The sequence below is a fragment of the Canis lupus genome, chromosome 27, assembly GCF_003254725.2.
Source record: "Canis lupus dingo isolate Sandy chromosome 27, ASM325472v2, whole genome shotgun sequence".
Classification (NCBI taxonomy): Eukaryota; Metazoa; Chordata; class Mammalia; order Carnivora; family Canidae; genus Canis; species Canis lupus.
In genome coordinates this window covers 9,634,721-9,660,717 of record NC_064269.1, presented here as the reverse complement: position 1 = coordinate 9,660,717, position 25,997 = coordinate 9,634,721, and the positions used below count along the sequence as shown (strand labels likewise).

Below are 25,997 nucleotides of genomic sequence, written 5' to 3'. Positions count from 1 at the left end.
ACACACACACACACACACACACACACACACACACACACACACACAGATTCTTAAAATTTATAGGGATAGGAGAACCCCAAACTCTATATGAACACAGCTGCCACAAGCTACCTGTAATGTTCCAGGGCAGATACACTGCCCAGGAATTCATCCCGCTGCTGTTGAGAGGCGAGCTCCAACATCATAAAGAGTCTGGGTAAGAAGTTTGTCCTTCTGGTATCTTCAACAATGTGAAGCATTAGAAGCCTAGCTTTATCTATATTATTTCAGTATTGTGCTGCTAGAGCAAAGAAAATGATCTAAATGTACAGTGATGAGGGAGTGATTCAATCAGTTACGGCACATGCATAAAATGGAATGATACACAGCTTATTAAGTGTTTTTGAAAATCATTAATGACATGAGAAAATGCTTACGATAAATGTCATGTAGAAAAGGCAGGATCAACGTGAAAAATAAAATATTGCAATATGTAAGCATGTATTTCATTCATGAATAAGACAGCAATTATCTTCAACTCGTAAATATTACAAGTTGTTTTCATTTTGTATATTCCTTCGTTTTATAAATCTTCTAAAATTAAACTACATTGTTTTTATAATTTACAAATATTTATGCAATAGATACGAAGTTTATCGATACAAGCAGAAGAGATTAGAACAGGAGCTCATATGCATCCTTCACATTAATGTTTCAAAAAGATGACCAAGGCCATCTAGCCTCATCTTCCACCATACTCCTTCCACAGATGGGGTGTTCTGAGACTTGAACTGACCTTCCCTCTCTCTTGCATAGGAATTAAACTCTCCTTTCTGCCCCTGGACAGTAAGCATTGTTCACGTCTCCCCTCCCACTGCTGCCATGTCTAAGTCAGAGTCTCCTAAAGAGCCTGAGCAGCTGTGGAAGCTCTTCATCAAGGGTTTGAGCTCCAAAACAACCGATGAGAGTCTGAGGAGCCATTGTGAGCAACAGGGAGCGCTTATGGACTGTGTGGTAATGAGAGACCCCAACACCAAGCACTCCAGAGGCTTTGGGTTCACCACATATGCCACCAGGGAGGATGTGGATGCAGTCATGAATGCAAGGCCACACAAGATGGATGGAAGAGTCGTGGAACCAAAGAGGGCTGTCTCCCGAGAAGATTCTCAAAGACCTGGTGCCCACTTAACTATGAAAAAGATTTTTGTTGGTGGCATTAAAGAAGACACTGAAGAACATCATCTAAAAGATTATTTTTTTGAACAGTATGAGAAAATTGAAGTGATTGAGATCATGACTGACCGAGGCAGTGGCAAAAAGAGAGGTTTTGCTTTTGTGACATTTGATGACCATGATTCTGTAGACAAGATTGTCATTCAAAAATGCCATCCTGTGAATGGCCACGACCATGAAGTAAGGAAAGCCCTATCAAAGCAAGAGATGGCTAGTGCTTCGTCCAGCCAAAGAAGCCGAAGTGGTTCTGGAAACTTTGGTGGTGGTCGTGGAGGTGGTTTTGGTGGGAATGACAACTTTGGTCATGGAGGGAACTTCAGTGGTCGAGGTGGCTTCAGTGGCAGTCGAGGTGGTGGTGGATATGGTAGCAGTGGGGATGGCTATAACGGATTTGGTAATGATGGAAGCAACTTTGGAGGTGGCGGAAGCTATAACGATTTTGGCTATTACAAAAACCAATCCTCAAATTTTGGACCCATGAAAGGAGGAAATCTTGGAGGCAGAAGCTCTGGCCCCTTTGGTGGTGGAGGACAATACTTTGCCAAACTACGAAACCAAGGTGGCTATGGTGGTTCCAGGAGCAGCAGCAGCTATGGCAATGGCAGAAGGTTTTAATTACTGCCAGGAAACAAAGCTTAGCAGGAGAGGAGAGCCAGAGAAGTGACAGGAAAGCTACAGGTTACAACAGATTTGAGACCTCAGCCAAGCACAGTGGTGGCAGGGCCTAGCTGCTACAGAGAAGACATGTTTTAGACAATACTCATGTGTATGGTCAAAAAACTCGAGGACTGTATTTGTGACAATTGTATAACAGGTTAATTTAGTTTCTGTTCTGTGGAAAGTGTAAAGCATTCCAACAAAGTGTTTTAATGTAGATTTTTTTTTTTTTGCACCCATGCTGTTGATTGCTAAATGTAATAGTCTGATCATGACGCTGAATAAATGTGTCTTTAGAAAAAAAAAAAAAAAGATGAAAAAAAAAAAAAAAAAAGGAATTAGACTCTCCTGCCTATCCTTTTGCCTTACAAGGCTCCTTCTTTCTGGAACACACATTCCCTTACTTTGACTCATCAAAATAATATTTTTGTCTCATCAAAATCAGGCTCTTCTCAGATCTTATTATCCAAAATGCCATGCCAAATTGTCTGGGGTCTAGTTCTCCTGCTGCAATTGCTGTTGAAACTTCCACAGTCAGTTGAGTGTCTGTTAGTCTCCCCCCCCGCCCACCTGCACAGCTTTATTGAGAAATAATTGACTTATAACATTGTGCAAGTTTAAGATAAAGATTTGTTGACTTGACATACTCATATATTGCAAAATGATTATCACCATAGCATTAGCTAACATCTCTATCACTTCATAAATCTACCATTTCTTTTTTTCTGGTGAGAGCATTGAAGATGTATGCTCTTAGCAACTTTCCAATATATACTACTTTTTTTTTTTTTTTTTATAATAAGAGATCAGTTTATGGTTAATGGTATCGGACAGACCGGGAAGGTACCAGGGCCCATAGTAATGAGCTTCCCAGCAATAGACTAACAGACTTACAAGCAAACAGAGGGACAGGGAAACAAATCCAAATGGCTGAGAGACCCAGGCCCAGCCTCGGTGGCTGTGCCTGGGCCCCAGTTCCAGTTCTGCCCTGGGAACCTGGAGGATGAGCAGGACCTACAAGTGCCTCAGTTCTTGTAAGGCTCCCATCTCCTCACTCCCTCCTGTCCCTTACCAGCAGGCTGGGACTTCTCACATGTGATGTATTTCCAGGGCTAGGGAATGGCTGGTCTGGGGGTGGGAAGGCAGAGGCTATGGTCTGTTAACTACGGTCACCATGCTGCACATAGATCTCACGAACTTACTCATATAACTGGAAGTGTGACCTTTTGATCAACATCTTCCTATTTCCTTCACTCTCTGACCCTGGTAACCACCATTCTACTCTGTTTGTGAGTTCAGCTTTTTTAGGTTACACATCTAAGTGAGATCAAACTATATTTGTCTTTCTCTGTCTGACTTATTTCACTTAGCACTCTAAGGTTCTCTAGTCCATCCACATTGTCACAGATGGCAGGATTTCCTTCTTTCCCATGGCTAAATAACTTTCCATTGTGTACATAACACATCTTCTTTATCAATTCATCCCATTGAAGGGCACTTAGGCCGTTTCCAAATGTGAGTCCTCAGAGGGCCTGAATATTACATTATTCATCTCCGAGTCCCATTGTTTGTAGGACACAGTCTGGTGTACAGTAGCCCTCAGAAAATATCTGTTGATCTCTGACAAATGCATCCTCAAAAGACAGGACTGAGTCATGAGTGGGGAGCATCTGAATTCAGATATGAGTGTTTCAAAACAATGGAAAGAGCATTAATGAAATAAACTTACTTAAGCCATTGTTTTTCTTCAAAGGAAATGGTTCTGTCATGGGCTCAGGAACTTAAGTGTTGGTCTTTTAAAGTTAGGTCCACAGTAACCAGCACAAAGCAAGAAGAATCTTTGGACTTATAGAACATCACAGGGGCAGACTTAAAAGATTCAGCTACACAGGTTTTTTTGTTTTGTTTTGTTTTGTTTTTGGGGGCTATTTAAGGAATATGGCATATACTGCTAGCTGTCGTTTTATTAATCAATTAATCAATATTATTAACCAATTTTATTAACCAATTAACCAAGATTTTCTTTCAGTTATGCTAAAAATAACTGCTTCAAAACTTAAATTTGAGATTTTAAAGCTACACTGCAACTATTAAATTTGTCCCGCTTTTTAATTGGAACTATTTCAAATATAACTCATAAAAATAGCTGTAACACACAACTATAAAATTAAGCACTCTATACTTCTAATTTCCTATAGAAAGTGATTAAAAAAACAGAAAAACCTTTGTTAAATCACCTTTATTTATACCCTAATGGCATGTTCTCCCTAAACTATGGAGATGGCCTCTGTAATTCTTTATGCTCTGCTATCTCCTATGCCAACGGAGCAAGAGAAATTCCTCAACAAGGAGAGTGAAATTTATTAGATAGGCAGGGAAAATTAATTGATAAATTCATTTGCTGTAAATTTTTCTAGCCACATATTTAAGTTCTTGTTATTTTGAAAAGAAATACAGTCATAGAACCTACTAATAAAGTAAATTCCTAGAAAGAATAAGAATAAAAAGAGTTATAAAATGCTATTTATGTCAGAGATTGCTAATAGTTCACAGGAATCTATTTCCTCTTCTTGCTTGGCACACAGCTAAAATACCTGAGTTTCAGCCAATGACATATGAGCAGCCAATGCTTTAGGAAGTGGATTGCTGGCCTCACCCTCTTTCTTCCCCTTCTGTTGGCTAGAGGCAGTTAATAAGGTCCTAGGAAGTGGAGTAAGGGGGTAAGGGAGGCAAAAGGGAGGAATTTGATTCCCTAAACCTCATGTCAATCAGAAACACTTTAGACCAGTATGTGAAAAATAAATTTCTAGTGTGATTAAGTCATAATGTATTTTGGCTCTATTATTCCCCTAATTCAATACTATACTCCATATAAACTACCTGAAACCTATATCTTTCAAGTTCATATGTATGGGAAATCTATATATTATTTGCCCTGCTTTCTTATTTCGTCTCCCCTGAATATGGATGTTATTTTTTTCTAGAAGCATATGTAAGATACATAAGACATATATGACCATATTTATATTAATTAGTATATTCATTCATGCTATCACTTTGAGAACTTGCTATTTAGTAGATCTTGGAAATACATGAATGGAGAGAACATGGGACCTGACATTGAGAAGCTCATAATGTAGAAAGCAAGAAAGACTGCTGTAGCAGGAGTATAACCTGATGTATTAATATGTGTGCTTCTTAGTTAACTTTCCATTTTTTCTTTGAATGGAAAGTAATTATTTCCTCTCCTATGGGTCTTCTCTCCCTCGCCAAGTATCCATCTCCAGCTCACACAGAGAAAATTGAGCCACCCACTTTATAAATAGCAAAGTCTGAAAAAATCAAAAAGGTAATCTCAGATGGATTGAATAAGAGTGTTTGGAAAAACAGGAAGGGATTTGATGAAGAGATGATGCTAGGTCTGGGGAATGATCCAGAAGAAGGTATCTATGAAGGTAACATAGATAGGACCTGATGCCCAACTTGAAATGGAGAAGCCCACAACAACTGTGTTAAAATCATCAGATAAAAAACAAGCAAATGAAGCAAAAGTTTTTGATTGAGTAAGACAATGCACCCTCCGGGAATACTGTCTCTTAGAATCCCCACAAAGAAAGTGAAATTATCCTGAACACATAACCTGAAGGGGCTCAGGAAACACAGATCACACATGTAAGCATCTTCACCTATACTTTGAGGAGACTGACCCCAGAAAATGACTGGTCTGTTTGCTGATAATCAGGGATTCACAGTGCAGAGCTTTTGGATATCGCTTTTAATACAAGGTCTGTGGTGAGTCTGAAATGCAAAGCTATTCAATTTTTTAAAGTTACCTTTGATCCCTTAACTATATTAACTAAGTATTTTGCTCACTACATGTAATTTGATAACATTTTCAGATACAAAAAAACATAAAATTTTCCAGAAGATTAATTTTATCAAATGGGTAGATTGGCAATTTTGGTTTGCTTTCCCACATGTCTCTTCATTCTTGAACATTATGAAGTAGATGAATAATATCCATTATAGCCTGTCCTTTTAATTTTTTAAGATTATTTATTTATTTTAGAGGGGTGGGTGAGGGGTAGGAGAGGGGGAGAGAGAGAGAGAGAATCTCCAGCCAACTCCATGCTGCCATGCTGAGCGCAGAGCCAGAAGCAGCGCTCCATCCATGATCATGAGACCATGACCTGAGCCAAAACCAGGAGTTCTACACTTAACCAACTGCACCACCCAGGTGCCCCCTGTCCTTTTAAAAGATGATCCTGAAATTAAAGTCCTATAATCACCTTCTAGAAGGGTTTCTCAAAAGCCTCTACACAATTATTTTCTCTGATTGACCCAAACTTTCTCTCTAGTCTGAGTGTGTTTCTAGAATTTCACAGAACTCTTCCACTATGGGATCCTTTACAAATGAAGCTAATTATTCTGAAATTTTATATGTGATTACTGCCTTTTCCTAATTTAAAAAAGAAGACTCCTACCAATAGTTACTATTATTACTCACAGCTCTCTTCATATTATATAGAATTCCCCACAAGGAAGGCATTTACAAAGTGATTTTTGGTACATGACATTAAGATATGAAAACATGAAAAAAAAAAAAAGAACAAAATGAGCCAGTTACTTGTGCCTACATTTTGAGGAAACCATTCCCCAATCTCCACATTGATAATAGTGTTATTTTTCTCAATGTCTTAAATTATTGCTGTGACTTTCAAATTTTATTTTGCCATAGGCCAAGGATCTCAAATGTACCATAAAACATGACCTATAGTTTGGGATCTCATTGCAGAGGGTTTAGTTGGTCATCTTCTATTATCTATTTTATTTATCTCCCTATTTTGATGGGGCCATGGAGGGCCATGGAGGGTTGGTTATAGTTGAACATTTCCTATAAATGAATCTCTTCATCTCTATCTCCCAGGTTGACTCATGACCTAATATAACCTTTGGCCTTAGGAAGGCAAATTTCTAAATATATATATAATATACATATATGTAATTTTACTGTTTATAAACACATAGCCAACACATAGTACATCATTAGTTTCAGAGGTAGTTTTTTTAAAAATATTTTTTATTGGAGTTCGATTTGCCAACTTTTAGTATATAACAGCCAGTGCTCATCCTGTCAAGTGCCCCCCTAAGTGCCTGTCACCTCATCCCCCCACCTACCTCCCCTTCCACTACCCCTTGTTCATTTCCCAGAGTTAGGAGTCTCACATGTTCTGTCTCCCTCTCTGATATTTCCCACTCATTTTCTCTCCTTTCCCCTTTAATCTCTTTCACTATTTTTTATATTCTCCAAAGGAATATGACCATATGTTTGTCCTTCTCCAATTGACTTACTTCACTCAGCATAATACCTTCCAGTTCCATCCATGTTGAAGCAAATGGTGGGTATTCATTATTTCTAATGGCTGAGTAATATTCCATTGTATACACAGACTACATCTTCTTTATCCATTCATCTTTCGTTGGACACCGAGGCTCCTTCCATAGTTTGGCTATTGTGGACATTGCTGCTATAAACATCGGTGTGCAGGTGCTCCAACGTTTCACTCCATCTGTATCTCTGGGGTAAATCCCCAGCAGTGCAATTGCTGGGTCATAGGGCAGGTCTATTTTTAACTCTTTGAGGAACCTCCACACAGTTTTCCAGAGTTGGCTGTACCAGTTCGTATTCCCACCAACAGTGCAGGAAGGTTCCCCTTTCTCCACATCCTCTCCAACATCTGTGGTTTCCTGCCTTGTTAATTTTCACCATTCTCACTGGTGTGAGGTGGTATCTCCTTGTGGTTTTGATTTGTATTTCCCTGATGGCAAGTGATGCAGAGCATTTTCTCATGTGCTTGTTGGCCATGTCTATGTCTTCCTCTGTGGGATTTCTGTTCATGTCTTTTGCCCATTTCATGATTGGATTGCTTGTTTCTCTGCTGTTGAGTTTAATAAGTTCTTTGTAGATCTTGGATACTAGCCCTTTATCTGATATGTCATTTGCAAATATCTTCTCCCATTCTGTAGGTTGTCAGAGGTTTTCAATAATTTATCAGTTGCATATAACACCCAGTGCTCATCACATCACATGCCCTCCTTAATGCCCATCAGCCAGTTACCCCATCTACCCCCAACCTCCCCTCCAGAAACCCTCAGTTTGTTTCCTATGATTAAGAATCTCTCATGGTTTGTCTCTCTCTCTCTGATTTCTTCCCATTCAGTTTTCCCTCCTTTCCCTATGATCTTCTGCACTACTTCTTATATTCCACTTACGAATGAAATCATATAATTGTCTTTCTCTGATTGACTTACTTCACTTAGCATAATATCCTCCATTTCCATCCAAATCTATGTAACTGGTGGGTATTCATACTTTCTGTCAGCTGAGTAATATTCCATTGTAGGTATATACTACATCCTTTTATCCATATTTTAAAGATTTTATATATTTGTGTGGGAGGGGGAGAGGAGGAGGGAGAGAGAGTCCCAAGCAGATGCCCAGCAGGGAGTCTGACACAGAGCTCAATCCTATATACCCAAGATCATGACTATAGCTAAAACCAAGAGTGCAACACTTAACTGACTGTACCACCCAGGCGCCCCAGAAGGTAGATTTCCAAGAAAATACTCTGTTAGTTTTTGATAGTTGTTTGGTTGTTTGGCTTCATATCCATAGTCAGGTAACCTTATTAAATGCACTCAAGAATTTCTACCACAGTGAATACACAAAATGTGCTTTCTTCTAAAAAGAATTTTTTTAAATGAAGCAACCATTAATGTAAGCATAATGCAAAGGAAAAAATCCAAATTTATAGTGATTTACACACTGCAATGGTTAAAATAACTAGCCTATTATAGAAAGTAAATCACAAAATAAAACAATGGAAGGCAATGAATTGGACATTGGAAGAATAAAAGGGGTTTAGCGTTCCAAAGTAATGAGAAAGCTGATTTCCAAACACATATTATTCTACGTGCTCACATACTATTCCAAACACACAGAGATATTCAATTGTTTTCTTCTAGAACCTAAAGCCTGAGCATCATAGCTAATTTATCCATGCTAGCTCCACTCAAGATTATTTTGGGAGTGATGGATGTGCTCACTATTCTGATTGTGGTGATGATTTCACAGGTGTATAATATACATAAAAACTTACCAAATTTTATCCTTTAAATACATGCAGTTTATTATTAATCAATTCTAACTCAATTAAGCTATTAAAATGCATAATAAAAAGTAATATGTGTTCTCAGCTTAATGTGTATATACAATAGACAGAAAGTGGTTTTTAATCATTTAACGGTGCATAACTGTCAACAACTGAGCAATTTCCAAGTTTTGAAGTTAACAAACTGTCCCTAGAAATGGAGCCAAAACTGGCAACAGAAATTAGGAAATTAGTTATAGAGATTGAGGAGTAATAAAGGTGGAGGAGTTTGTGTAAAGGGAAACTGTGAGCCTGAGAACTGTAGAAGCCATGAAAATGGTGGGGGGTACTTAACAGAAACACAGTATTTTAACCTCACAATAAGAAACAGAAGTTTTGTAAGGGTATCAGTTTAGGAACACAGGCTGAGAAGTCTCCTTTTAGGAATGGGGAAACCATGTCACAGGGGGAGGAGCCCTACAATCCTGAATACTGATTGCACTCAACAGATCAGTCCCCATGGGGTGTTGGGCAGCTCAAGGCAGAACTGGTTGGGGTTTATGTGAAGGGTTGGTGGGCAGCAGGCTGCTCAATTTTTTTTTTTTTTTTGGAAATCAATGAGCCTATTTATGGAAAGAAGACTCTTGAAAGGGCTAGAAGGTCAGGCCCAGTTTGAGATGGACTCTTTTTTCCCTCTGAGGACTCTTGCACTTACTACTAGTTCATCATACGTCTCCTAACATAACTGACTTGCTTTATAGCTATTTTGGCATGTGCCTTACTAAAACCAACCCTCTATTTGAGCTCATAAGACTACAGTGGAGAGCATTTCTTATGAATATTTGATCCCTCATATTACTGACAAAAAATTCCGTGAAAGAATAAAATTAATGTTAGTAGGCTTTCCTTAAAGCTCATTAGTGCTGTTTCACAGCTGACACCACCATCTACTTCAAAGACTCTCTGCTATGAACAGAATCAGCTGTCTAGTTCACCTAAGTAGAGTGGACATCAGAATCCCATAATTTAAGCATAATAACCTTTTAACCCATGATAAATCTCGGGCTCATTTAATGAAAAGTTGCAGAGGCCAGTCTGACAGAGAGCCAAGAAATTCGAATGCAATCCTCCAGTTCAGAGAGCTCCTTGGGCTTGCCTACTGTGTGATTTAACTTGACTGAGTTTCTGAGCAGCCCATCTTAGCAGGAGATAAATCCAACAGCAAATCTGCCTTGGGGTGGATAATATTTATCTTTCATTGCCCACTTCCCGAATTTTATCAGTGGGGGACTGATTGAAGAGAGGATGTCTAGGTACCAGACACTAGGGTTCTGGTGAGGTTAAGCTGTTAAGGCTCACAGACTCTGGGCACAAACATACTCATGGTGCACGCTGCCTTCAGGTCCACTCTGTCAAGCACAGCAGTTGGAAAGTACCGGTCTGCATTATTGATAAGTTACCAAAATAAGCTCTTTGAGCTTCTTTGGTCTCCATAACACACAGAAGAGGAAGGGCACAGTCTCTCTAATTTAACGATTCTAATCCAGTGTAGCTGGCAAGATCCAAAAGGGAATAAGGTCTCTGCAATTTCCTTCAGTGTGTTTCTGTCCAATTCAATCAAACAAATGTTATTAGAGTCTAATAAGTTCCATATACCACATTGGACACTGTGGATTCAGCAACAAATGAGCTAGTGCCCATTCCAAGAAAGTAGGTGCTTATCCAGAGGGGCTCATCTAAAAGCCTAACCAGGAAAGAAGGATGAGCAGAGCTTGCCCTTAGAGATGGTGGCGGTGTACAACATTAAGACATATGAGAAACATGCAGGGATGAAACAAACCCCAAACCTGGAAGGCAGTATTGCCAGGTCATCAGTCCAAAGGGGCTAGGAGTAGGAGGAGAAGTCAGATGTATAACTGAAACTGAAGAAACAGAGAAAGGGGGAATCAACCTGGAGAGATTCTTCTACCTAAAGAAACAGACATTGACAGTTTTATAGCAAGCTGGTGCTTCCCCAGGGATATGAGGGGATTTGTTAAGAGCACTAACCCAGTGAGATCCGGCTCTTCAGAAGCTAGTTTAGTCAGTACAAACATGTTAACAACTCACTAGAGATACATTTTCAAGGACTATGATAGAGGTATGTGCTCTGCCAGAAAGGCTAGGCAAGCAAGTGACTTCTAAACTAATTAGAAAGACAAACTGGTAAAGGAATTCCAAACACAGGGAACAGCTGATGTATAGATACAAGAGGATGACAACGATTAGAAAAGGCTGAGTGACTCAGTGTGGCAGGTGCATATTTATGTGAGGGGAAGTAGCCAGAGACAAGGTTACAGATACAAGGTGGGGCCAGATGATGATGGGAGTTATTTCCTGGAGCTCAAATTTTAGATATTATCCTTAAAGCAATGTAGAGACAAACAAGCTTTTGAGTAAAGGCTGTTCACTCAAAGTGGTCTCTTGAAGCTGTCTTAGCATGCTGATGGCTGCAAGAAGCAGATAACAAGCTCCCATGGACCCCTGCTCATTCTTTTCCAAAATGCTCTGGTTCTAGCTTTGAACCTGGGTTGTTACTCTCTGCTTTGGGCAGTTTATGGCTTGGCTATTTCTCCTCTTTGCCTAGCTTCTTTTGGATTACAGATTATTTACTGAACTCTGATCTGGTACTCCCCCCAAGGGGCAACTGCTCCCACTAACTGCCAAAACAGTATGATGAAACAAAAGCAGAAAGCATCAGTATTCTTTGTCTGGTCCTAGCCTCTGGAATGCTGTAAATGAAGGGTAGGAACATGGCCAGATCTGTTTGGAGGTGGATTAGAGAGAAAGAGAAAGATGGTAGGAAGAAAGGTAACTTAGAGGAAGGAAGACCACAAATGATGACAGCAGGGAGGATCGGTGTTGATATAATGAAGAAGTAGAATATGACAAGACTTGGTGTCTGCTTCATGTTGAAGGTAGGAGGGAGAGAATAATGGGAGATCATTTTGATGCTGAAATTTAAGTATTCTATGAGATATGTAGACAAAGATGTACAGCTTGCCATTGAAAATATGTATCTGGGGTTTATGAGACACTGAAAACAAAACACAGATTTGGTATTATTTGATGTATACTCTTGTAAACAAAGCGATGAAAGGAATTGCTACAGAGAGTATTCAAGATAGGAAATAAGACTGAGGAAGAGAAATAAAAGGAAGAAGAGAACTAGGAAAAAGCACCTTCAGTAGTAAGAGGAGGAACGGATTTCAAGAAAGAGAAAATTGTTAACAGTGTCAAATGGGTTAAATTGAATGGAAGTGTAAGAGAGGCCAATGGAGATAGCAACTCAGATGGGAGCAAGGGGATAAAAAATTAAATAAGCTGAAAAGTGAATGAAAGGTCAATAAAATGAAGACAGTGAGTATATATTACACTTCAAAGAAGGTGACCATGAAGGAAAGTAGAGGGGTATGTTGGTATTTTTCAAGGAAAGGAGGAGCAAAGATTCACAGGATATTTTAAGATAATAAAACTTGAGCATATTTACAGACTGAAGAAATGGGATGGGTAAAAAAGGAAAAACTGAAGATGCAAGTTCAGATAATTGAACTTTAATCCCATGTTTCTATTTGAGTGCATAAAAAATAATCCATAAAACACTTTTTTTTTATTCTTACCTGATGTTCAAGAAAGAACAAGACCGAAGGTAAAAAATGTAGCAATAGAAAGAACAGAGAAATTGTAGGTGGATATTTTTTCTTCTGCCTCTGTACCACCAAAATCCCAAGTCCTGAACTAAAGGCAGAGAGCACTGCTTTAGGGGTGATCTATCACTTGAATATGCATAAATGTACTAATCCTACTTCCAGTAAATCATCATTCATATTTTTTGGGAAAGGGTGACCCTGCATAACTGAAGACTAAGTCTAATTAAGTAGACATCATATATACCATTGAAAGATATATTCCCAAATAATTACTAGATAAGAAAACCCATTAGCTATTAAAGCTATGCCGAACACAACTCAATCTTTCTTTACTGATTTAGAATGAACTTACAGCGCCCCAGGGCCATCATTATAAATATTAATTCTCATTGAATATATAGAACTGTCAGTTCTATTGATATTCATAGTAGAAATGGCCTTGTGTATTTTTAGACTTGCTAAATACATTGAGAGATAGGTTGGAAGAAATAAAAGGTTAATGTCAGAGATAGCCCAAAATACAGAGAATTGTCAGTATGCTTCTGGGTCCCTAAAATGCTATGATTATTTCCTGTGGAAAACTTCCCACTGTGGTTATCAGTAATTTTATTTTAATAAATTTACTACAGGTCAAGAATATTGCATATAATGATGTATATCCCTAGGACAGCTATTTTGGGAAAAAAGTAATATATGAGATGACAACACATTTCCATGGTTTAATGAACTACTTCGTGATAGCACATGATGGACCATTTCCGTTTTCATGTTCAGTCAACTGTATCATTACAGTAATGAAAGGATATGATATTTGACTTACTAATTCCAACAAAAATTGTCCCTAATGTTGTTTTTATGTTAAAAAAATTTCAAGTCAGGAGGCAAATGCTATTAATACATATGAGTGAGCTGCACCTGCAGGAGAAAGTATCTGACAACAAAATACATATATTTTTGTAAGGGGGCAGCAAAATAAGCTATGGTCAGGAAATTCTTTATTGAGGGAAAAGACACAGCAGAGATATTGAATATGGCTTATAATTGACATTATCAAAGAGAAAGCTAAATGATATCAGTATTTAATAGTCTTCAAGGCTGACTGTTTCAGTTTTCAGGATTTATATAGTCTTCTCAAAGAAGTGTAGCATTGTATTAGGACATCGTGTGTATAAAAACACATTGCTTGGTTGGGTATCTGCAGTATGCCAGGCACTTGGTGAAGCCCTGAGGGCATAAAGATGCAGCCTGTAACCTATTAGACTCACACCTTAATAAAGTAAACATACATACACATATATGAAGTACATATAAACATATATACAAAATAACATATAAACATACATGAAAAAACATATACATTATATTTACATATATAGAATTTATCTGTGAGGACTGTCAGAAGAGCACATAGTTTGTTAGTAATCTATCTTCTGTTTTATATATAAGTGGTATATGTAAGTTGTATTATTTTGGTTTTCCCCCAAACCACAAGGAAATATGTTTTCATTTTTTCTCTCATAAGATACTACACAAGGACATCTGCAAATATCACTCCTGTGCATTTGTCATGGAAGGAAGGCATTATCAGCATCATCTCCCATACTAATCCATACTCATTCTGAGGCTCCATTTGAGGGCTAAATACTAAAAACAGTTTTACATCCCTTAAAGCAGTGGTTCTTGATGTGTGGACCATTGAAATCAGAATCCTCTGAAGATGCCTTATAAAAATGCAGGTTCTTAAAATCTCTGTTCTAAAGGGGTGGTTGAAAGGGAGGTGGGGGGGGTGGGGGTGACTAGGTGACGGGCACTGAGGGGGGCACTTGATGGGATGAGCACTGGGTGTTATTCTATATGTTGGCAAATTGAACACCAATAAAAAAATAAAAAAATAATAAAATAATTTAAAAAATTAAAAAATAAAATCTCTGTTCTAGACCTACAAATTCAGAACCCCAGATGATGGAAGTTGGTCATCTGGACTTTTTACCTGGTCCACAGGTGATCTTTGTACGCTTCAAAGTCAGAAAGCCACTGCTTCAAGGAGTCAAGAATGTTCTCCCTCACTGCATTTCAGATTTGTGAAAGTACTCCCCTCTTTTGATTTAGCCTTTAAGAGACTTGGATCAAAACTGATGCTGAACTTAAAACTATCGTATTTTTTCAAATCCTGCTAATTCATTAATTGTATGCTGTACATTATTTCATATATCACTAAGAAAAAAAATACTGCCAATTAAACAACGATACACATCAACGTCTCCTGATTTTAGAAATGTTAAAATATTTGGAAATACAAGCATCTAAGAATTGATGAAAGACTTTATCCCTAAATTTTAACTCTTGAGTGAGAAGGTTGTCAAAAATAAAGTTTGAGAGATGAATGAAAGTGTGTTAGGAAGCTCTGTATTGGGGGAAGGTACTTTCAGACATCAGGAAGAGTGAGTACAAAGACACAGGGACATGCAATTCACCAGCCTGGTCTAGACAGGATTATAAAATCAGGTAGCTTGAATTCCAATATCTGCCTTGATACTTAACAATTGAATGACATTGGGACAACTTAATTTTAAAGCTTCTGGATTTTGGGGTGCCTGGGTGGCTCAATTGGCTAAGTGTCTGCCTTTGGCTCAGGTCATGATCCCAGGGTCCTGGGATGGAGCCCTGCATTGGGCTTCCTGCTTGGCCTCCCTCTCCCTCTGCCTGTTGCTCCCTCCCCATGCTTGTGCCTCTTTCTCTCTGTCAAATAAATAAATAAAACCTTTAAAAAATACAACCTCCTGGATTTTTTTTTTAATTTTTAAAATAGAATTTTAATCTGCTATACAGTTTGTATGGCTTAAATATAGAACACACATGAAATATTGAATATGTTGTCCAATACACACAGCATATTTTCTATCACAGTTTATTAGTATTATTGCTAGAGGGAACAGTCTAGTGGAGAGGGAATGGGAAGAGGTAGAAATGAAACTGGACTGGTAACTAGGGATAGGATTTTGATAGTTGCATATTCCTAAGAAGTTTAGAATCCATCTCCTTCATGATGGGGAGTCGCTGTACATAGGTAGCGAATGGCTTGATTTGCATTCGAGAACCACTACTCTGGTGTTGGTTAGCACAATGGATTCCAATGGAGGGGCTTTGGGACGTTCTCACTATAGTTCAGGTGAGGAGATATAAGAGCAATGGCGTTAGGGATGGAGGCAGGGAAAATTTTCTGGATAGATTCAAAAGCTACTTAAGAGGTACAACTACATGTCTTGGTGACTAATTTGAGACAGTGATTAGTGAGGATACTTCCCAAATATTTTAGTTTACATAATTACTTTTAGACAACACATGCATATTTTAGAGTTATAAACCAACCTTTGCCCTTAAGAAAAGTTAAAACTTCAAATAGAAAACCTTAGAAGTCAACATGTAATTAGCATTCACAGACCACTGAATTAAGAAACGACAATGTCAGGGAGAAGAAATGGCATGGACAGGAGGTTAATATTATCAGGAATGGATGAAGTTAATTAGGAAAAGAAAACAAGACATTAATCACAGAGTTCATATGTCCTTTTTGGCATCTAACCTAGCAGAGATTTCATGCGCACACACAAAAGTTTCCTGAATAACAATAGGGACTATAATAATTTGACCTATAACTACAATTAGGGTGGATTGTCCTCTATCTGGACTTAGAAAATTTGAATTCAAATCTTAGCAGTAACCATTTAATATCTTACAATCCAAGGCAACTTAGATAACTTCGCTGATCCAGTTTCATCATCTGTAAAAACAGGGACTATTATACCAATTTCACAGAATTTTTGTACAAGTATTTTAAAAATTGTGAAGTGCTATACTTATTATACTGTACATATTTTGTCTGATATAAAGTTTCACACCTTCAGTGAGACATGAAAATTCTATGTTTTCATCCGTCAGAATAAAAAGTACTTAAATTATTTTAAGTTTTAAAAAAATAACTCAACCCTCACTTACCAATGCCACTTTTTAGGAACTGTAATCTTTCCACCTGGTTTTTAGATACATCAGCAATTAAGATGTAATGCTAAGGAAATTCTCTTGTGAAACAATATGAGCAAATAGAAAGGGGATGCAAGAACCTAACATCTTTTAGGGCAGATTCTGACTTTTTTATCAGGATCTAAAAAAAATATTCTTGAAATAGAAATCAGAGTTGAATGGCCTCTACACTACTGTCAATTCAAAATTTTTCTAAGTAACCCTAGGGTAATGAGAAAGTGAAGAAGAGAGGAAAAAGTATTAAAAGAAAGATCAAAGTAAAGGGTACAAGGGAATGATGACTTCAGCATGTACTTGAATACAGCCTAGAAACCTAAAGGGAAAAAAGAGCATGCAAGCATTTTCATTATTATCGGACACTATTCATATTGCAATAATCCTTAGGTTTTCTTTTTCTTAATTTCTATATAATTACCTCAGGTATAGAAATCTTTCTGCATCTATGTAGGCCTACCCGAGCTACATACGATTGCCCATTTGTTCTGCTTCAGATCCATCTGGATTGTGGAAAAAGGTAAAAATATGCCTTTTAAGGAAAAAAAAAAGGTATTTGGTGGCAGCTCTATGCTCAGTCCTATACTAAGTGTTGGAAATATGACCATGAATAGTGTAGATATAATCCTTATGGAGTTAATGGGTTTACTGAGGAGAATGGTGATCAAATAGGTATTTGTAGTACACTGCTGGGTAATACATGCTATGGTGTAGGAATCTTATGGTATGCAGAAACATTAAAAAATGGTACCCACTTTGAATGTTGGGGCCCCAGAAGTCTTCCCAGAGGAAGACATACCTAAGTTGAAACCAAAAGTACATAGAACTTAGGAGAAGGCAGATGGCAAAAACAGAAGGGTATAGATGCTAGGAGGCTAGAGAAAACCAGGTTTCTGTGAGGATCATGTGGCCTCTGTATGTGCTTATGAGCTCATGTGTGTATGTGCGTGTATGTGCACGTGTGTCTCTTTGGGGTGGAATGAGAGAAACAGCAAGATACAAGGCTGAAGAGGTAAGCAGGGGTCGGGTCATAAAAGTGCTTGAAGGCCACATTGAAGAGCTTAGTCTTTACTATAATATTACTCAGAAACCATTTAAGAATTTCAGGCCGAGATCCAACATCATCACTAATGCTTTAGAAAGAACATTCTGATTGTATTGTGGGAAACAGATTGGAGGTGCAGCAGAGGACAGACAGCCATAGACACCAATTAGCCCTCAAAATTCTAGGCGAGGGTCTGACTCAGTGACGTAGTCACAGGAATGCATGGAGGGGAAGAGAATCAAGCAATATATCACCCTGAAGTGGAGTCCTATTGGGGTCCCTGGGGGTGGCTTAAGGTGGACTAGATATAGAATGAATTAGAACATGGAACATGAGAGAAAAACATAAAGGCCATAACAATGAGAAGGTGCTAAAATATGTCCATAATGTACCCAGCATGATACTCTGTGTTTTATATCACTTCCTCTTCTGTTGAGGACTTTTGCATTTGATGCAGCCATTTGATGAGGAAAGTTGGGAATGGTGGCAAAGGTATTTGCATTTGAGAATTTTTAAACCTGAAAGGAGCATCCAAGCAAATGCAAATAATCACATAAATAAGCCTATGAAATCACACTAATCCAAAAATAATTCATTCGAGGTATGAATGCGAAATAATTACAGCAAGGAAAAGGAAAAATATATTGTGTGTGGTTAACATGAATAGCAAGACGAGAGTCATATAAACCTTCTGTATGAAAGGAAGGTTGAAAAAGAAAGAGATTTGATATCTGATTATAGAGGAATGGTTTGATGGCAGAAAATGTAGCTCAGTATGTGTAAGGGATGAGATACATGCTCAGTAAAAGTGAGAAGCTCAAACCTAGAAAATTATTGCAGTCTCCTGGAAAAGAGTACAGAAGCACATAATGAGGAACCAACCTTAAATAATTTGTTTCCAAATTATGGCTTACTTTATTACAAAAACTATGTATTGGTTTCTATGTAATTGGGATAGGAATGACAATTCCTACACTTGTGATTCTTTAGTTCTATTCAGACTGAATTTTGATCTGAGGTTTGATATCATGGAAATGAAACAGAATAGTGAGAGGAGTTGGAAGCATAAAAGCCTTTGGATTTGATTCATCTAAAATAAGGTATTATATTCTATATTTTTACAATTCATCATATCATCACTACAATATTTAAAAGAGAGTCACCTAGAAAGGAAATATGAACTGACACTTACAGGCTAAGATTTGAGGGATGTGTACATAATAATAACAACATTATCAGAAATTAATGAAATTGTTTCTGACATATGAATCCTGATAGAATTTGCCTTTACAAGGTTAGACAGCCACATGCTCATTTGTGATTCTGAACTGTCGCGTATGTGGTGTGTATACATAAAAGCACAGTGTAATATAGCCAGCCTGTTAATTAAAAGCAGTATCTGCAAAATGCCTGCCATGATGGACTACTTTCTTTAGCCAAACTAATCACTGCCACATATAATGAAAATAATTTTGATTTGAATATATAAATGGCTCCATTTTACACCGCTCTAAAGATTTCTAATGTTATGCTTAGATTTCAAGTTTATAAAATATGAACACTGTGGCCAAAGGCTATTATGCCTTCGGACCCAGAAATAAGAAGCAGCAACTGAAATGACTTATTAAGATATTAAGAGCATTCTGAATATCCACTAAATTTTGATTTGTGAAAATTTTTATTAAAAGGTATCCTTTCTATTCAGAGAAGACTTTGATTATCACTCTACTCGGTACAGCTATCTGACTCAAAAACATCTTTCTCCTTGAAAAGAACAAGAAATAAGAAATTTGTTACAATTTCTAGCCAGGGATTTAAAGACCGATTTCAGGGCACTTCAACAGGTTGAGTTAACACCGCACATAAGTTCTTGTCGGTAAATTTCCTACTGATGTTTCATGATAGAACAAGCTTCACCCAAAAAGCAGGTAATGTTTTTTTTTTTTTTTTTTTTTTAATCTGAGCAAAAGCATGATTGCATTTTTTTAAAAGTACCCTGTCTATGTAAAACCAATTTAGTTTCATTAATGAAAAGGAAGCACAATGTGATTGAGAATGTAATACGGAATTATAGTTCATTAATTCTTCAAGTATGTAATTTTCAAGGCTCCTGATCCCCCATTGATTTCTGTACACCCCCATAGGTCCCACTAAATGTGAGCAAAAGGAAATTTAATCGTGTTGCTATGTCATGTGTGGCGATGGTGGTGCTCCACAATTAGGTAGAGGCATTGTGAAAGGGATTTTTCCAGTGAGTGCTTCACCATGTAGCCCTGTTAACATTTCTTTGTTGTCAAAAATTGATCAATCACAGACCCACAGACAACCGGGATGGTGACAGTCTCCTATTATGTGGCCAATACCATCAAAGGAGATGACACTTGCAACAATCGAAGCTGATAATTCAGAACACTTAATTAGGCATGATGAATTGGATGTATGCTTCAATCTCTTTTTTTCTTGTACACAATGTATTTTCCTATTGGTGTCATTGCCACGGAGTATGTTAATGCCCATTAAAATTTAAGCTAAAAAATTACATACCAAACGACAGAACACAATTATAGCATAGAGGGCTGACTCAAAATATTACATCCTGATTTTCTATCTTTTATCAGGAATATCTCTTTAAAATTATAATGCTTTGCTCACATCTCTGCCAGCTTATCCTTGCAACTTAAATTGCTTCATTTTCCCATGCTTCAGACTTGGAGCAAAATTGTTACCTGTAGCTCATGAACATGGTGTAAATTAGTAAATGCCAGTACATGTGGCCTGAAGAACTGTACAGAAATGCATTTTGTCCCAACCAAATTTAGCAGACTGTTGTATGGTACTGCTTTCTTGCCTTGTAAAGACAGCTAATATTTCAAAGTAGCTGTGAAAGCTACACTGACAACCCTATTGGGGTTCTTCCATAAGGAATCAAGGTCAGAACAATCCTATTGTGCTTTATTAATAGGCTCGAAGCCCAGCACATACTTTATATATTAAGAGGAAAAAGCCAGGTGGAATCTTATAAAGAGTGTTCTGAAAACAGCTGTGTGAACAAAAGCCATTTTAGCAGCAAGAGGAAAATCTACCATGGAGGTCAGCCTTCAAATAGCCCTTACAACCATTTCCCTTCTTTAGATGGAGAAGTAGTAAATGGGGCAATCTTTAAAGAGTCTTGGCTATTCATTTTACCCTCTTTATATGTTTTTATGAATAGTGGTGCCTTTTTGGCTCAGCCCTGTGTACATAGGTCTGTCACACAGATTACACAATACAGGCACAAGCCAGCAATTAGCCCGCACTGATATATTGATGTACTGTCTCAGACCTTAGATCACCAATGACTGGGTTGAAAGGGTAAATGGTTAAATTTGAGAATGCTTATTTAGAACCCAATCCAGGTAATAATTTTTTTCACAGATTGATGTCTATTTCCTTCATTCTAAAATAATGTAAAGGAAGGGATTTTATCTTGTTCATCAGAATATTTCCAGTCTCTAGAAGAGTTCCTGCCACATGGCAGGCATTCAATAATATCTATCAGATGAAGCAATGAATTTTATGATGGAAATCATATTTTGTAAGTATCTTTATTGAAATACCAAAATGAGTTTTAAAAAATTTCAGCCTAATTCACGCAATATGAAGAGCTCATACCTTCAGCCTTACATAGATCTTTTGGAGCACCAAGACTGTAAGAAAAATAAACTGCACAAAAAGTTGATGCCATTTCTTTTGACCTAGATCTAAAATAGTTTCTAAGTTTTCAAATTTATTTTAATAGGAACTTGTGGCTTAATACGAGCCACCAAAATTTCATAAGGTATATAGATTACAGCCACCCACACGTGCAATAAACAAAAAAAATAAGAAAGACAGTGAAATGATAGCAAGAGTGATATGGACTTTTTATATTACTGGTAAAACAGCACATAGCTCAAAAAGGACATAACTCTGAATAGGTCATTAAGGTCACTTTGGCTCTTCTTCCTTTCTTCAAAGACACTCTAGTATCCATAGCCCATCACTACATGTCGTATTATACCAAATACTTTTAAGATCAAATGATTCAAATGTTTGATATTTTTGACACTAATAATTTTTATTTGGATTTTCTTAAGAAATACAAACACAAAGCTCAGCCAACTAGGAAATATATTAGGGACTTATTTTAGCAAACATACAAAGTTTTAATATTCACCTGTTTGTATACACGTAAATAAAGGAGCCAAAGTGATATATAGGTGGTGGGAGATTTAAAGTTTGTTTGTTCTCTGGGAAACGAACAGAGGATTGTGGAAGAGGAGGTGGGCAGAGGGATGGGGTAACTGGGTGACAGGCACTGAGGAGGGCACTTGATGGTATGAATACTGGGTATCAAACTATATGTTGGCAAATTGAACTTCAATAAAAAATAAAAAATAAAGTTTATCTATTTATATAACATTTTATTTATTTACTTGAGAGAGAGTGCTTAAGCACATGAGCAGAGGGAGGGAGGGGCAGAGGGAGAAGCAGACTCCCTGCTGAGCAGGGAGGCTGATGTGAGGCTTGATCCTGGGACTCTGGGATGGTGACCTGAACCGAAGGCAGCCACTTAACCAAAAGAGCCACCCAGATGACCTAGACTTACAGTTTAGGTGTTAGAATGAACAACAGCACAGATTTTAGCAACAACAGTGAAAATTATGGCCAACAACTAAATGAACAAAGGGACACAATGCAACAGCTTTACTTAGGAAACCTGGGTTTCTGCAGCCAACTGCAGCCATGTGACATGGCCAAACCCCTTATTCCATCTGGTCTCCAAGAAGCCATGTGGGAGAACAGGCCAGATTCTGGTATTCTCCATAAAATTCCCAGATCTGGCAAGAAGAAGGCTGAATGGGTATTGTTTTCTGACAGGGGACTGGTGAGGCAGCAATAGGGGAAAGACGTTTGAAATGAGATGTGTATGACAGGGCTGATTCTGGAAGAGTGAATGTGCCAGAGTGACACACACAACTGGGTTGACCTGAAGCCTGAGGGTGAGTCTCTATAGAAATGGGGCTGTTCTCTGGCTCCATGGATTGAGCTCCTGCTCCTACATCAAAGGTTTGATGAAACCCTAGGAGTTAGGGCAAAGCTCAGATACTAGAAGACTCCCACTCAGCTGAACTCTCCCTTCGGTCTATTAGGTCTTGCTCAAGTCAGAGAAAATTATGGACAGAAAATAAAATGCCCGGTCCTCAAACCACAATCATGGAGGGCACAAAAAACAGTTCTAAAGGGGCAGAGAGAAGTCAAATAGGAAATTTGGACCAAACTTCCCAAGTGTGAGTAAAATATAAAGAAAGAGAATGGAATCCATATAGGACACCTATGGAAAACAATAAAAAAAAAAAAAGAGGCAGAAAAAGACAGAAAATATTCACCTTACAAAAGAGTGTAACCCCCAAACAGAAGGAAATTTTCCACAAGCACCTAAGAGGAATATATTAGTTGGGGCACCTTGATGGTGCAGTTGGTTAAACATCCAACTCTTGGTTTTGGTTCAAGTTGTGATCTTAGGTTTGTAAGATAGGCCCCTGAGGTGGACTTAGTGCAGAGTCTGCTTGAGACTTTCCCTCTCCCTCTGTCCCTCCTTCCCATGTGCGCTCTCTCTCTAAAATAAATAAATAAATCTTAAAAAAATAGGCCTATATTAATTAAATAATAGACTATTTAAAAATGAGATTGTGGAAAATAAAATAAATAGAGAAAGAATATTGCAGGCTTAAAGGAAACAAAATTGAAGACAAAGACAACACCTCGACTGAAGCAATGCTTCAGTTTCTAATAAATTAGAAACAGCAAAGAACAGAATTACATGGCTTTAAAATAAAGTTTCTAACTTAAAAGACTTGTGATAATCACAGAATATATAGTTGAAAGGGAAAAAGAAAGATTTAAATAATTGAGATGAAGCTAATAGAAACAGAGGACTGGCAAACATAATTCAGCTAAGGGTAATTGGGGTCTCTAAGATAGAGGTCTTAATAAAAGTACGAGAAAACATGTTTAAAAATATTTTATATAATTCTCCACAACGAGGAAAGATTTTAATTGTACACAGGAAGACCACACCATTTTCTAGGAAATTTGATACAGAATCCTCTGCATGGAGACACTCTGCATTCAGGACTTTCCATGGCTGGCTTCTCTGGAGCCTTCCTGTCTTGGTTCAAGTATCACTCACTAAGAGAGACCTTCCTGGACTGTGCAATCCAAGAGCTCCTCCAGTTTTATTTTATATAACCAGAGTTTTGTTTTTTTTGCCTTATCATACTTTTACCATCTGAAAACTCTGTGCAAATTGTGGTTATAAAAAAGAATTTACATTTCATAAACTTTGAAAATGAATAATAATAAACATCTGGAGGCAGGAAGGGATAATATGTTAGTCTTCAAGAAGACTTTAAATAAATATTGCCTTAAGTTGAAAAATGCAGTTTATATATATATAAATATATATATATTAAAGATTTTATTTATTTATTCATGAAAGACACAAAGAGAGAGAGAGAGAGAGAAGAACAGACACAGGCAGAGGGAGAAGCAGGCTCCACGCAGGGAGCCTGACATAGGACTCGATCCTGGGTCTCCAGGATCAGGCCCTGGGCTGAAGGCGGCGTTAAACCGCTGAGCCACCCAGGCTGCCCAGAAAAATGCAGTTTATATATCTGCAATAACTACTTAATGTTTTTAATAAACTTCCTCTTCTTTTTTAAGATTTTATTTATTCATGAGAGATACAGAAAGAGTGAGAGGCAGAAACACAGGCAGAGGGAGAAGCAGGCTCCATGCAGGGAGCCCGATGTGGGACTTGATCCCAGGACTCCAGGGTCACACCCTGAGCCAAAGGCAGATGCTCAACCGCTGAGCCACCCAGGCGTCCCAAACTTCCTCTTCTTTAAACCTTAGAGGAAAGTTTTGAAACACTGTATATCTTGCTGTAGTAAAAGCCATTAAACACCTTGTGCATCACATTAAATGGAGTTTGGAGAGATGAAGCAAAAAAGCCACTTATTCTATGACAATATAACTTTTTAATTAAGTATTATTAAAAATTTAATTGCCAGCATTTCTGAATGAGCACAAAGAAGAAATACAATTTGAATCAAGAGATGCTAATGCTTCAGAGATTTTGCACTTTTGTTTCTCCTGCCAAGAATATTCTGGCCCCAAATATCTGCATAGCTGGCTCCCGTATCCCGTTAGGTATTTACGATGATTCATGGACTCAGGGAAGCCTTCTTTAGACATCTAAAATTGCAACGTCCAAATGCACCTACACTTGCCACTCCGCCCCCTTTTCTGCTTTAATTTTCTTGTTAGGATAAATATTATATAAGATCCAAACTATATTGTAGCATAAAGTATAAGATACATTCAATTTGCTATATACGTCTCATCTAGCATACTAGATGTTTTACTTACATATCTGGTTTATGGTCTTCCCCTCCTCCCTACAACATATGCTCCATGTGGATAAGAATATTCATTTATTTTGTTGTCTACTGCATCCTTGGTGTCAAGTATGGTGCCTTATACATTGTGGTCACTAAAGCACCTATTTGTTTAATAAACAAATGATTCAAGAAAACAAATAGAAATTAGCACAATTGAGTGTCATGTTATTAGTGACTTTTCTTAATAACGTTTTAGCTTACTTAAAACTTAGGTGGGGCGCCTGGGTGGCTCAATAGGTTAAGTGTCTGCCTTTGGCTCAGGTCACAGATCCTGGGGTCCTGGGATCGAGCCCTGAGTCGGGCTCCCTGCTCAGCGCAGTCTACTTCTCCCTTGCCCTCTGCCTCTTTGTCTGCTCATGCTCTTTCTCTCTCTGTCTCAAATAAACAAAATCTTAAAAACAAAATAAGAGCAACAGCCAAAAAACACTTAGGAACTTAAAGGAAATAAAGATACTCTACTAACTGAAGTTTGAGGATTCACTTGCAGCCAGGTATTTGCAGGCTGGTAATTCTACAAGCTGATAATTCTGGGCAGCTCTGCTTCCTAGAATCATGGAAACAACTGGACTTCTTGATTTGCTGTGCCTTTGCTACAAAGTACTGACATCTGTCTATTTCTGGCATCACAGAGGTAGGAAGTACAAGAGTAATTTATAAGGAACTGTCAGAGGGTAAGGTCGCCCATCTGTGGTCCTGTCTTATGGCTGTCCAGTTGGTTCCAATA

The 25,997-nt window shown here is 37.9% G+C and overlaps 2 protein-coding genes across 4 annotated transcripts in view; one reads left to right on the top strand and one right to left on the bottom strand.

The window, feature by feature from the left end:
- Positions 1-25,997, bottom strand: part of NELL2 (neural EGFL like 2) — a 381,417-nt gene that overhangs the window by 37,421 nt on the left and 317,999 nt on the right. The gene's annotated exons all lie outside the window — the stretch shown is intronic.
- Positions 862-1,992, top strand: LOC112678211 (heterogeneous nuclear ribonucleoprotein A1-like). Its single transcript, XM_025477350.3, has one exon. The coding sequence runs from the start codon at positions 862-864 to the stop codon at positions 1,825-1,827; it is 966 nt and encodes a 321-aa protein (XP_025333135.1). The 3' UTR covers positions 1,828-1,992.

What these genes read in the sequence shown, in the direction of transcription:
- LOC112678211 (XM_025477350.3), top strand. Translation starts at nt 862, where the DNA reads ATGTCTAAGTCAGAGTCTCCTAAAGAGCCTGAGCAGCTGTGGAAGCTC.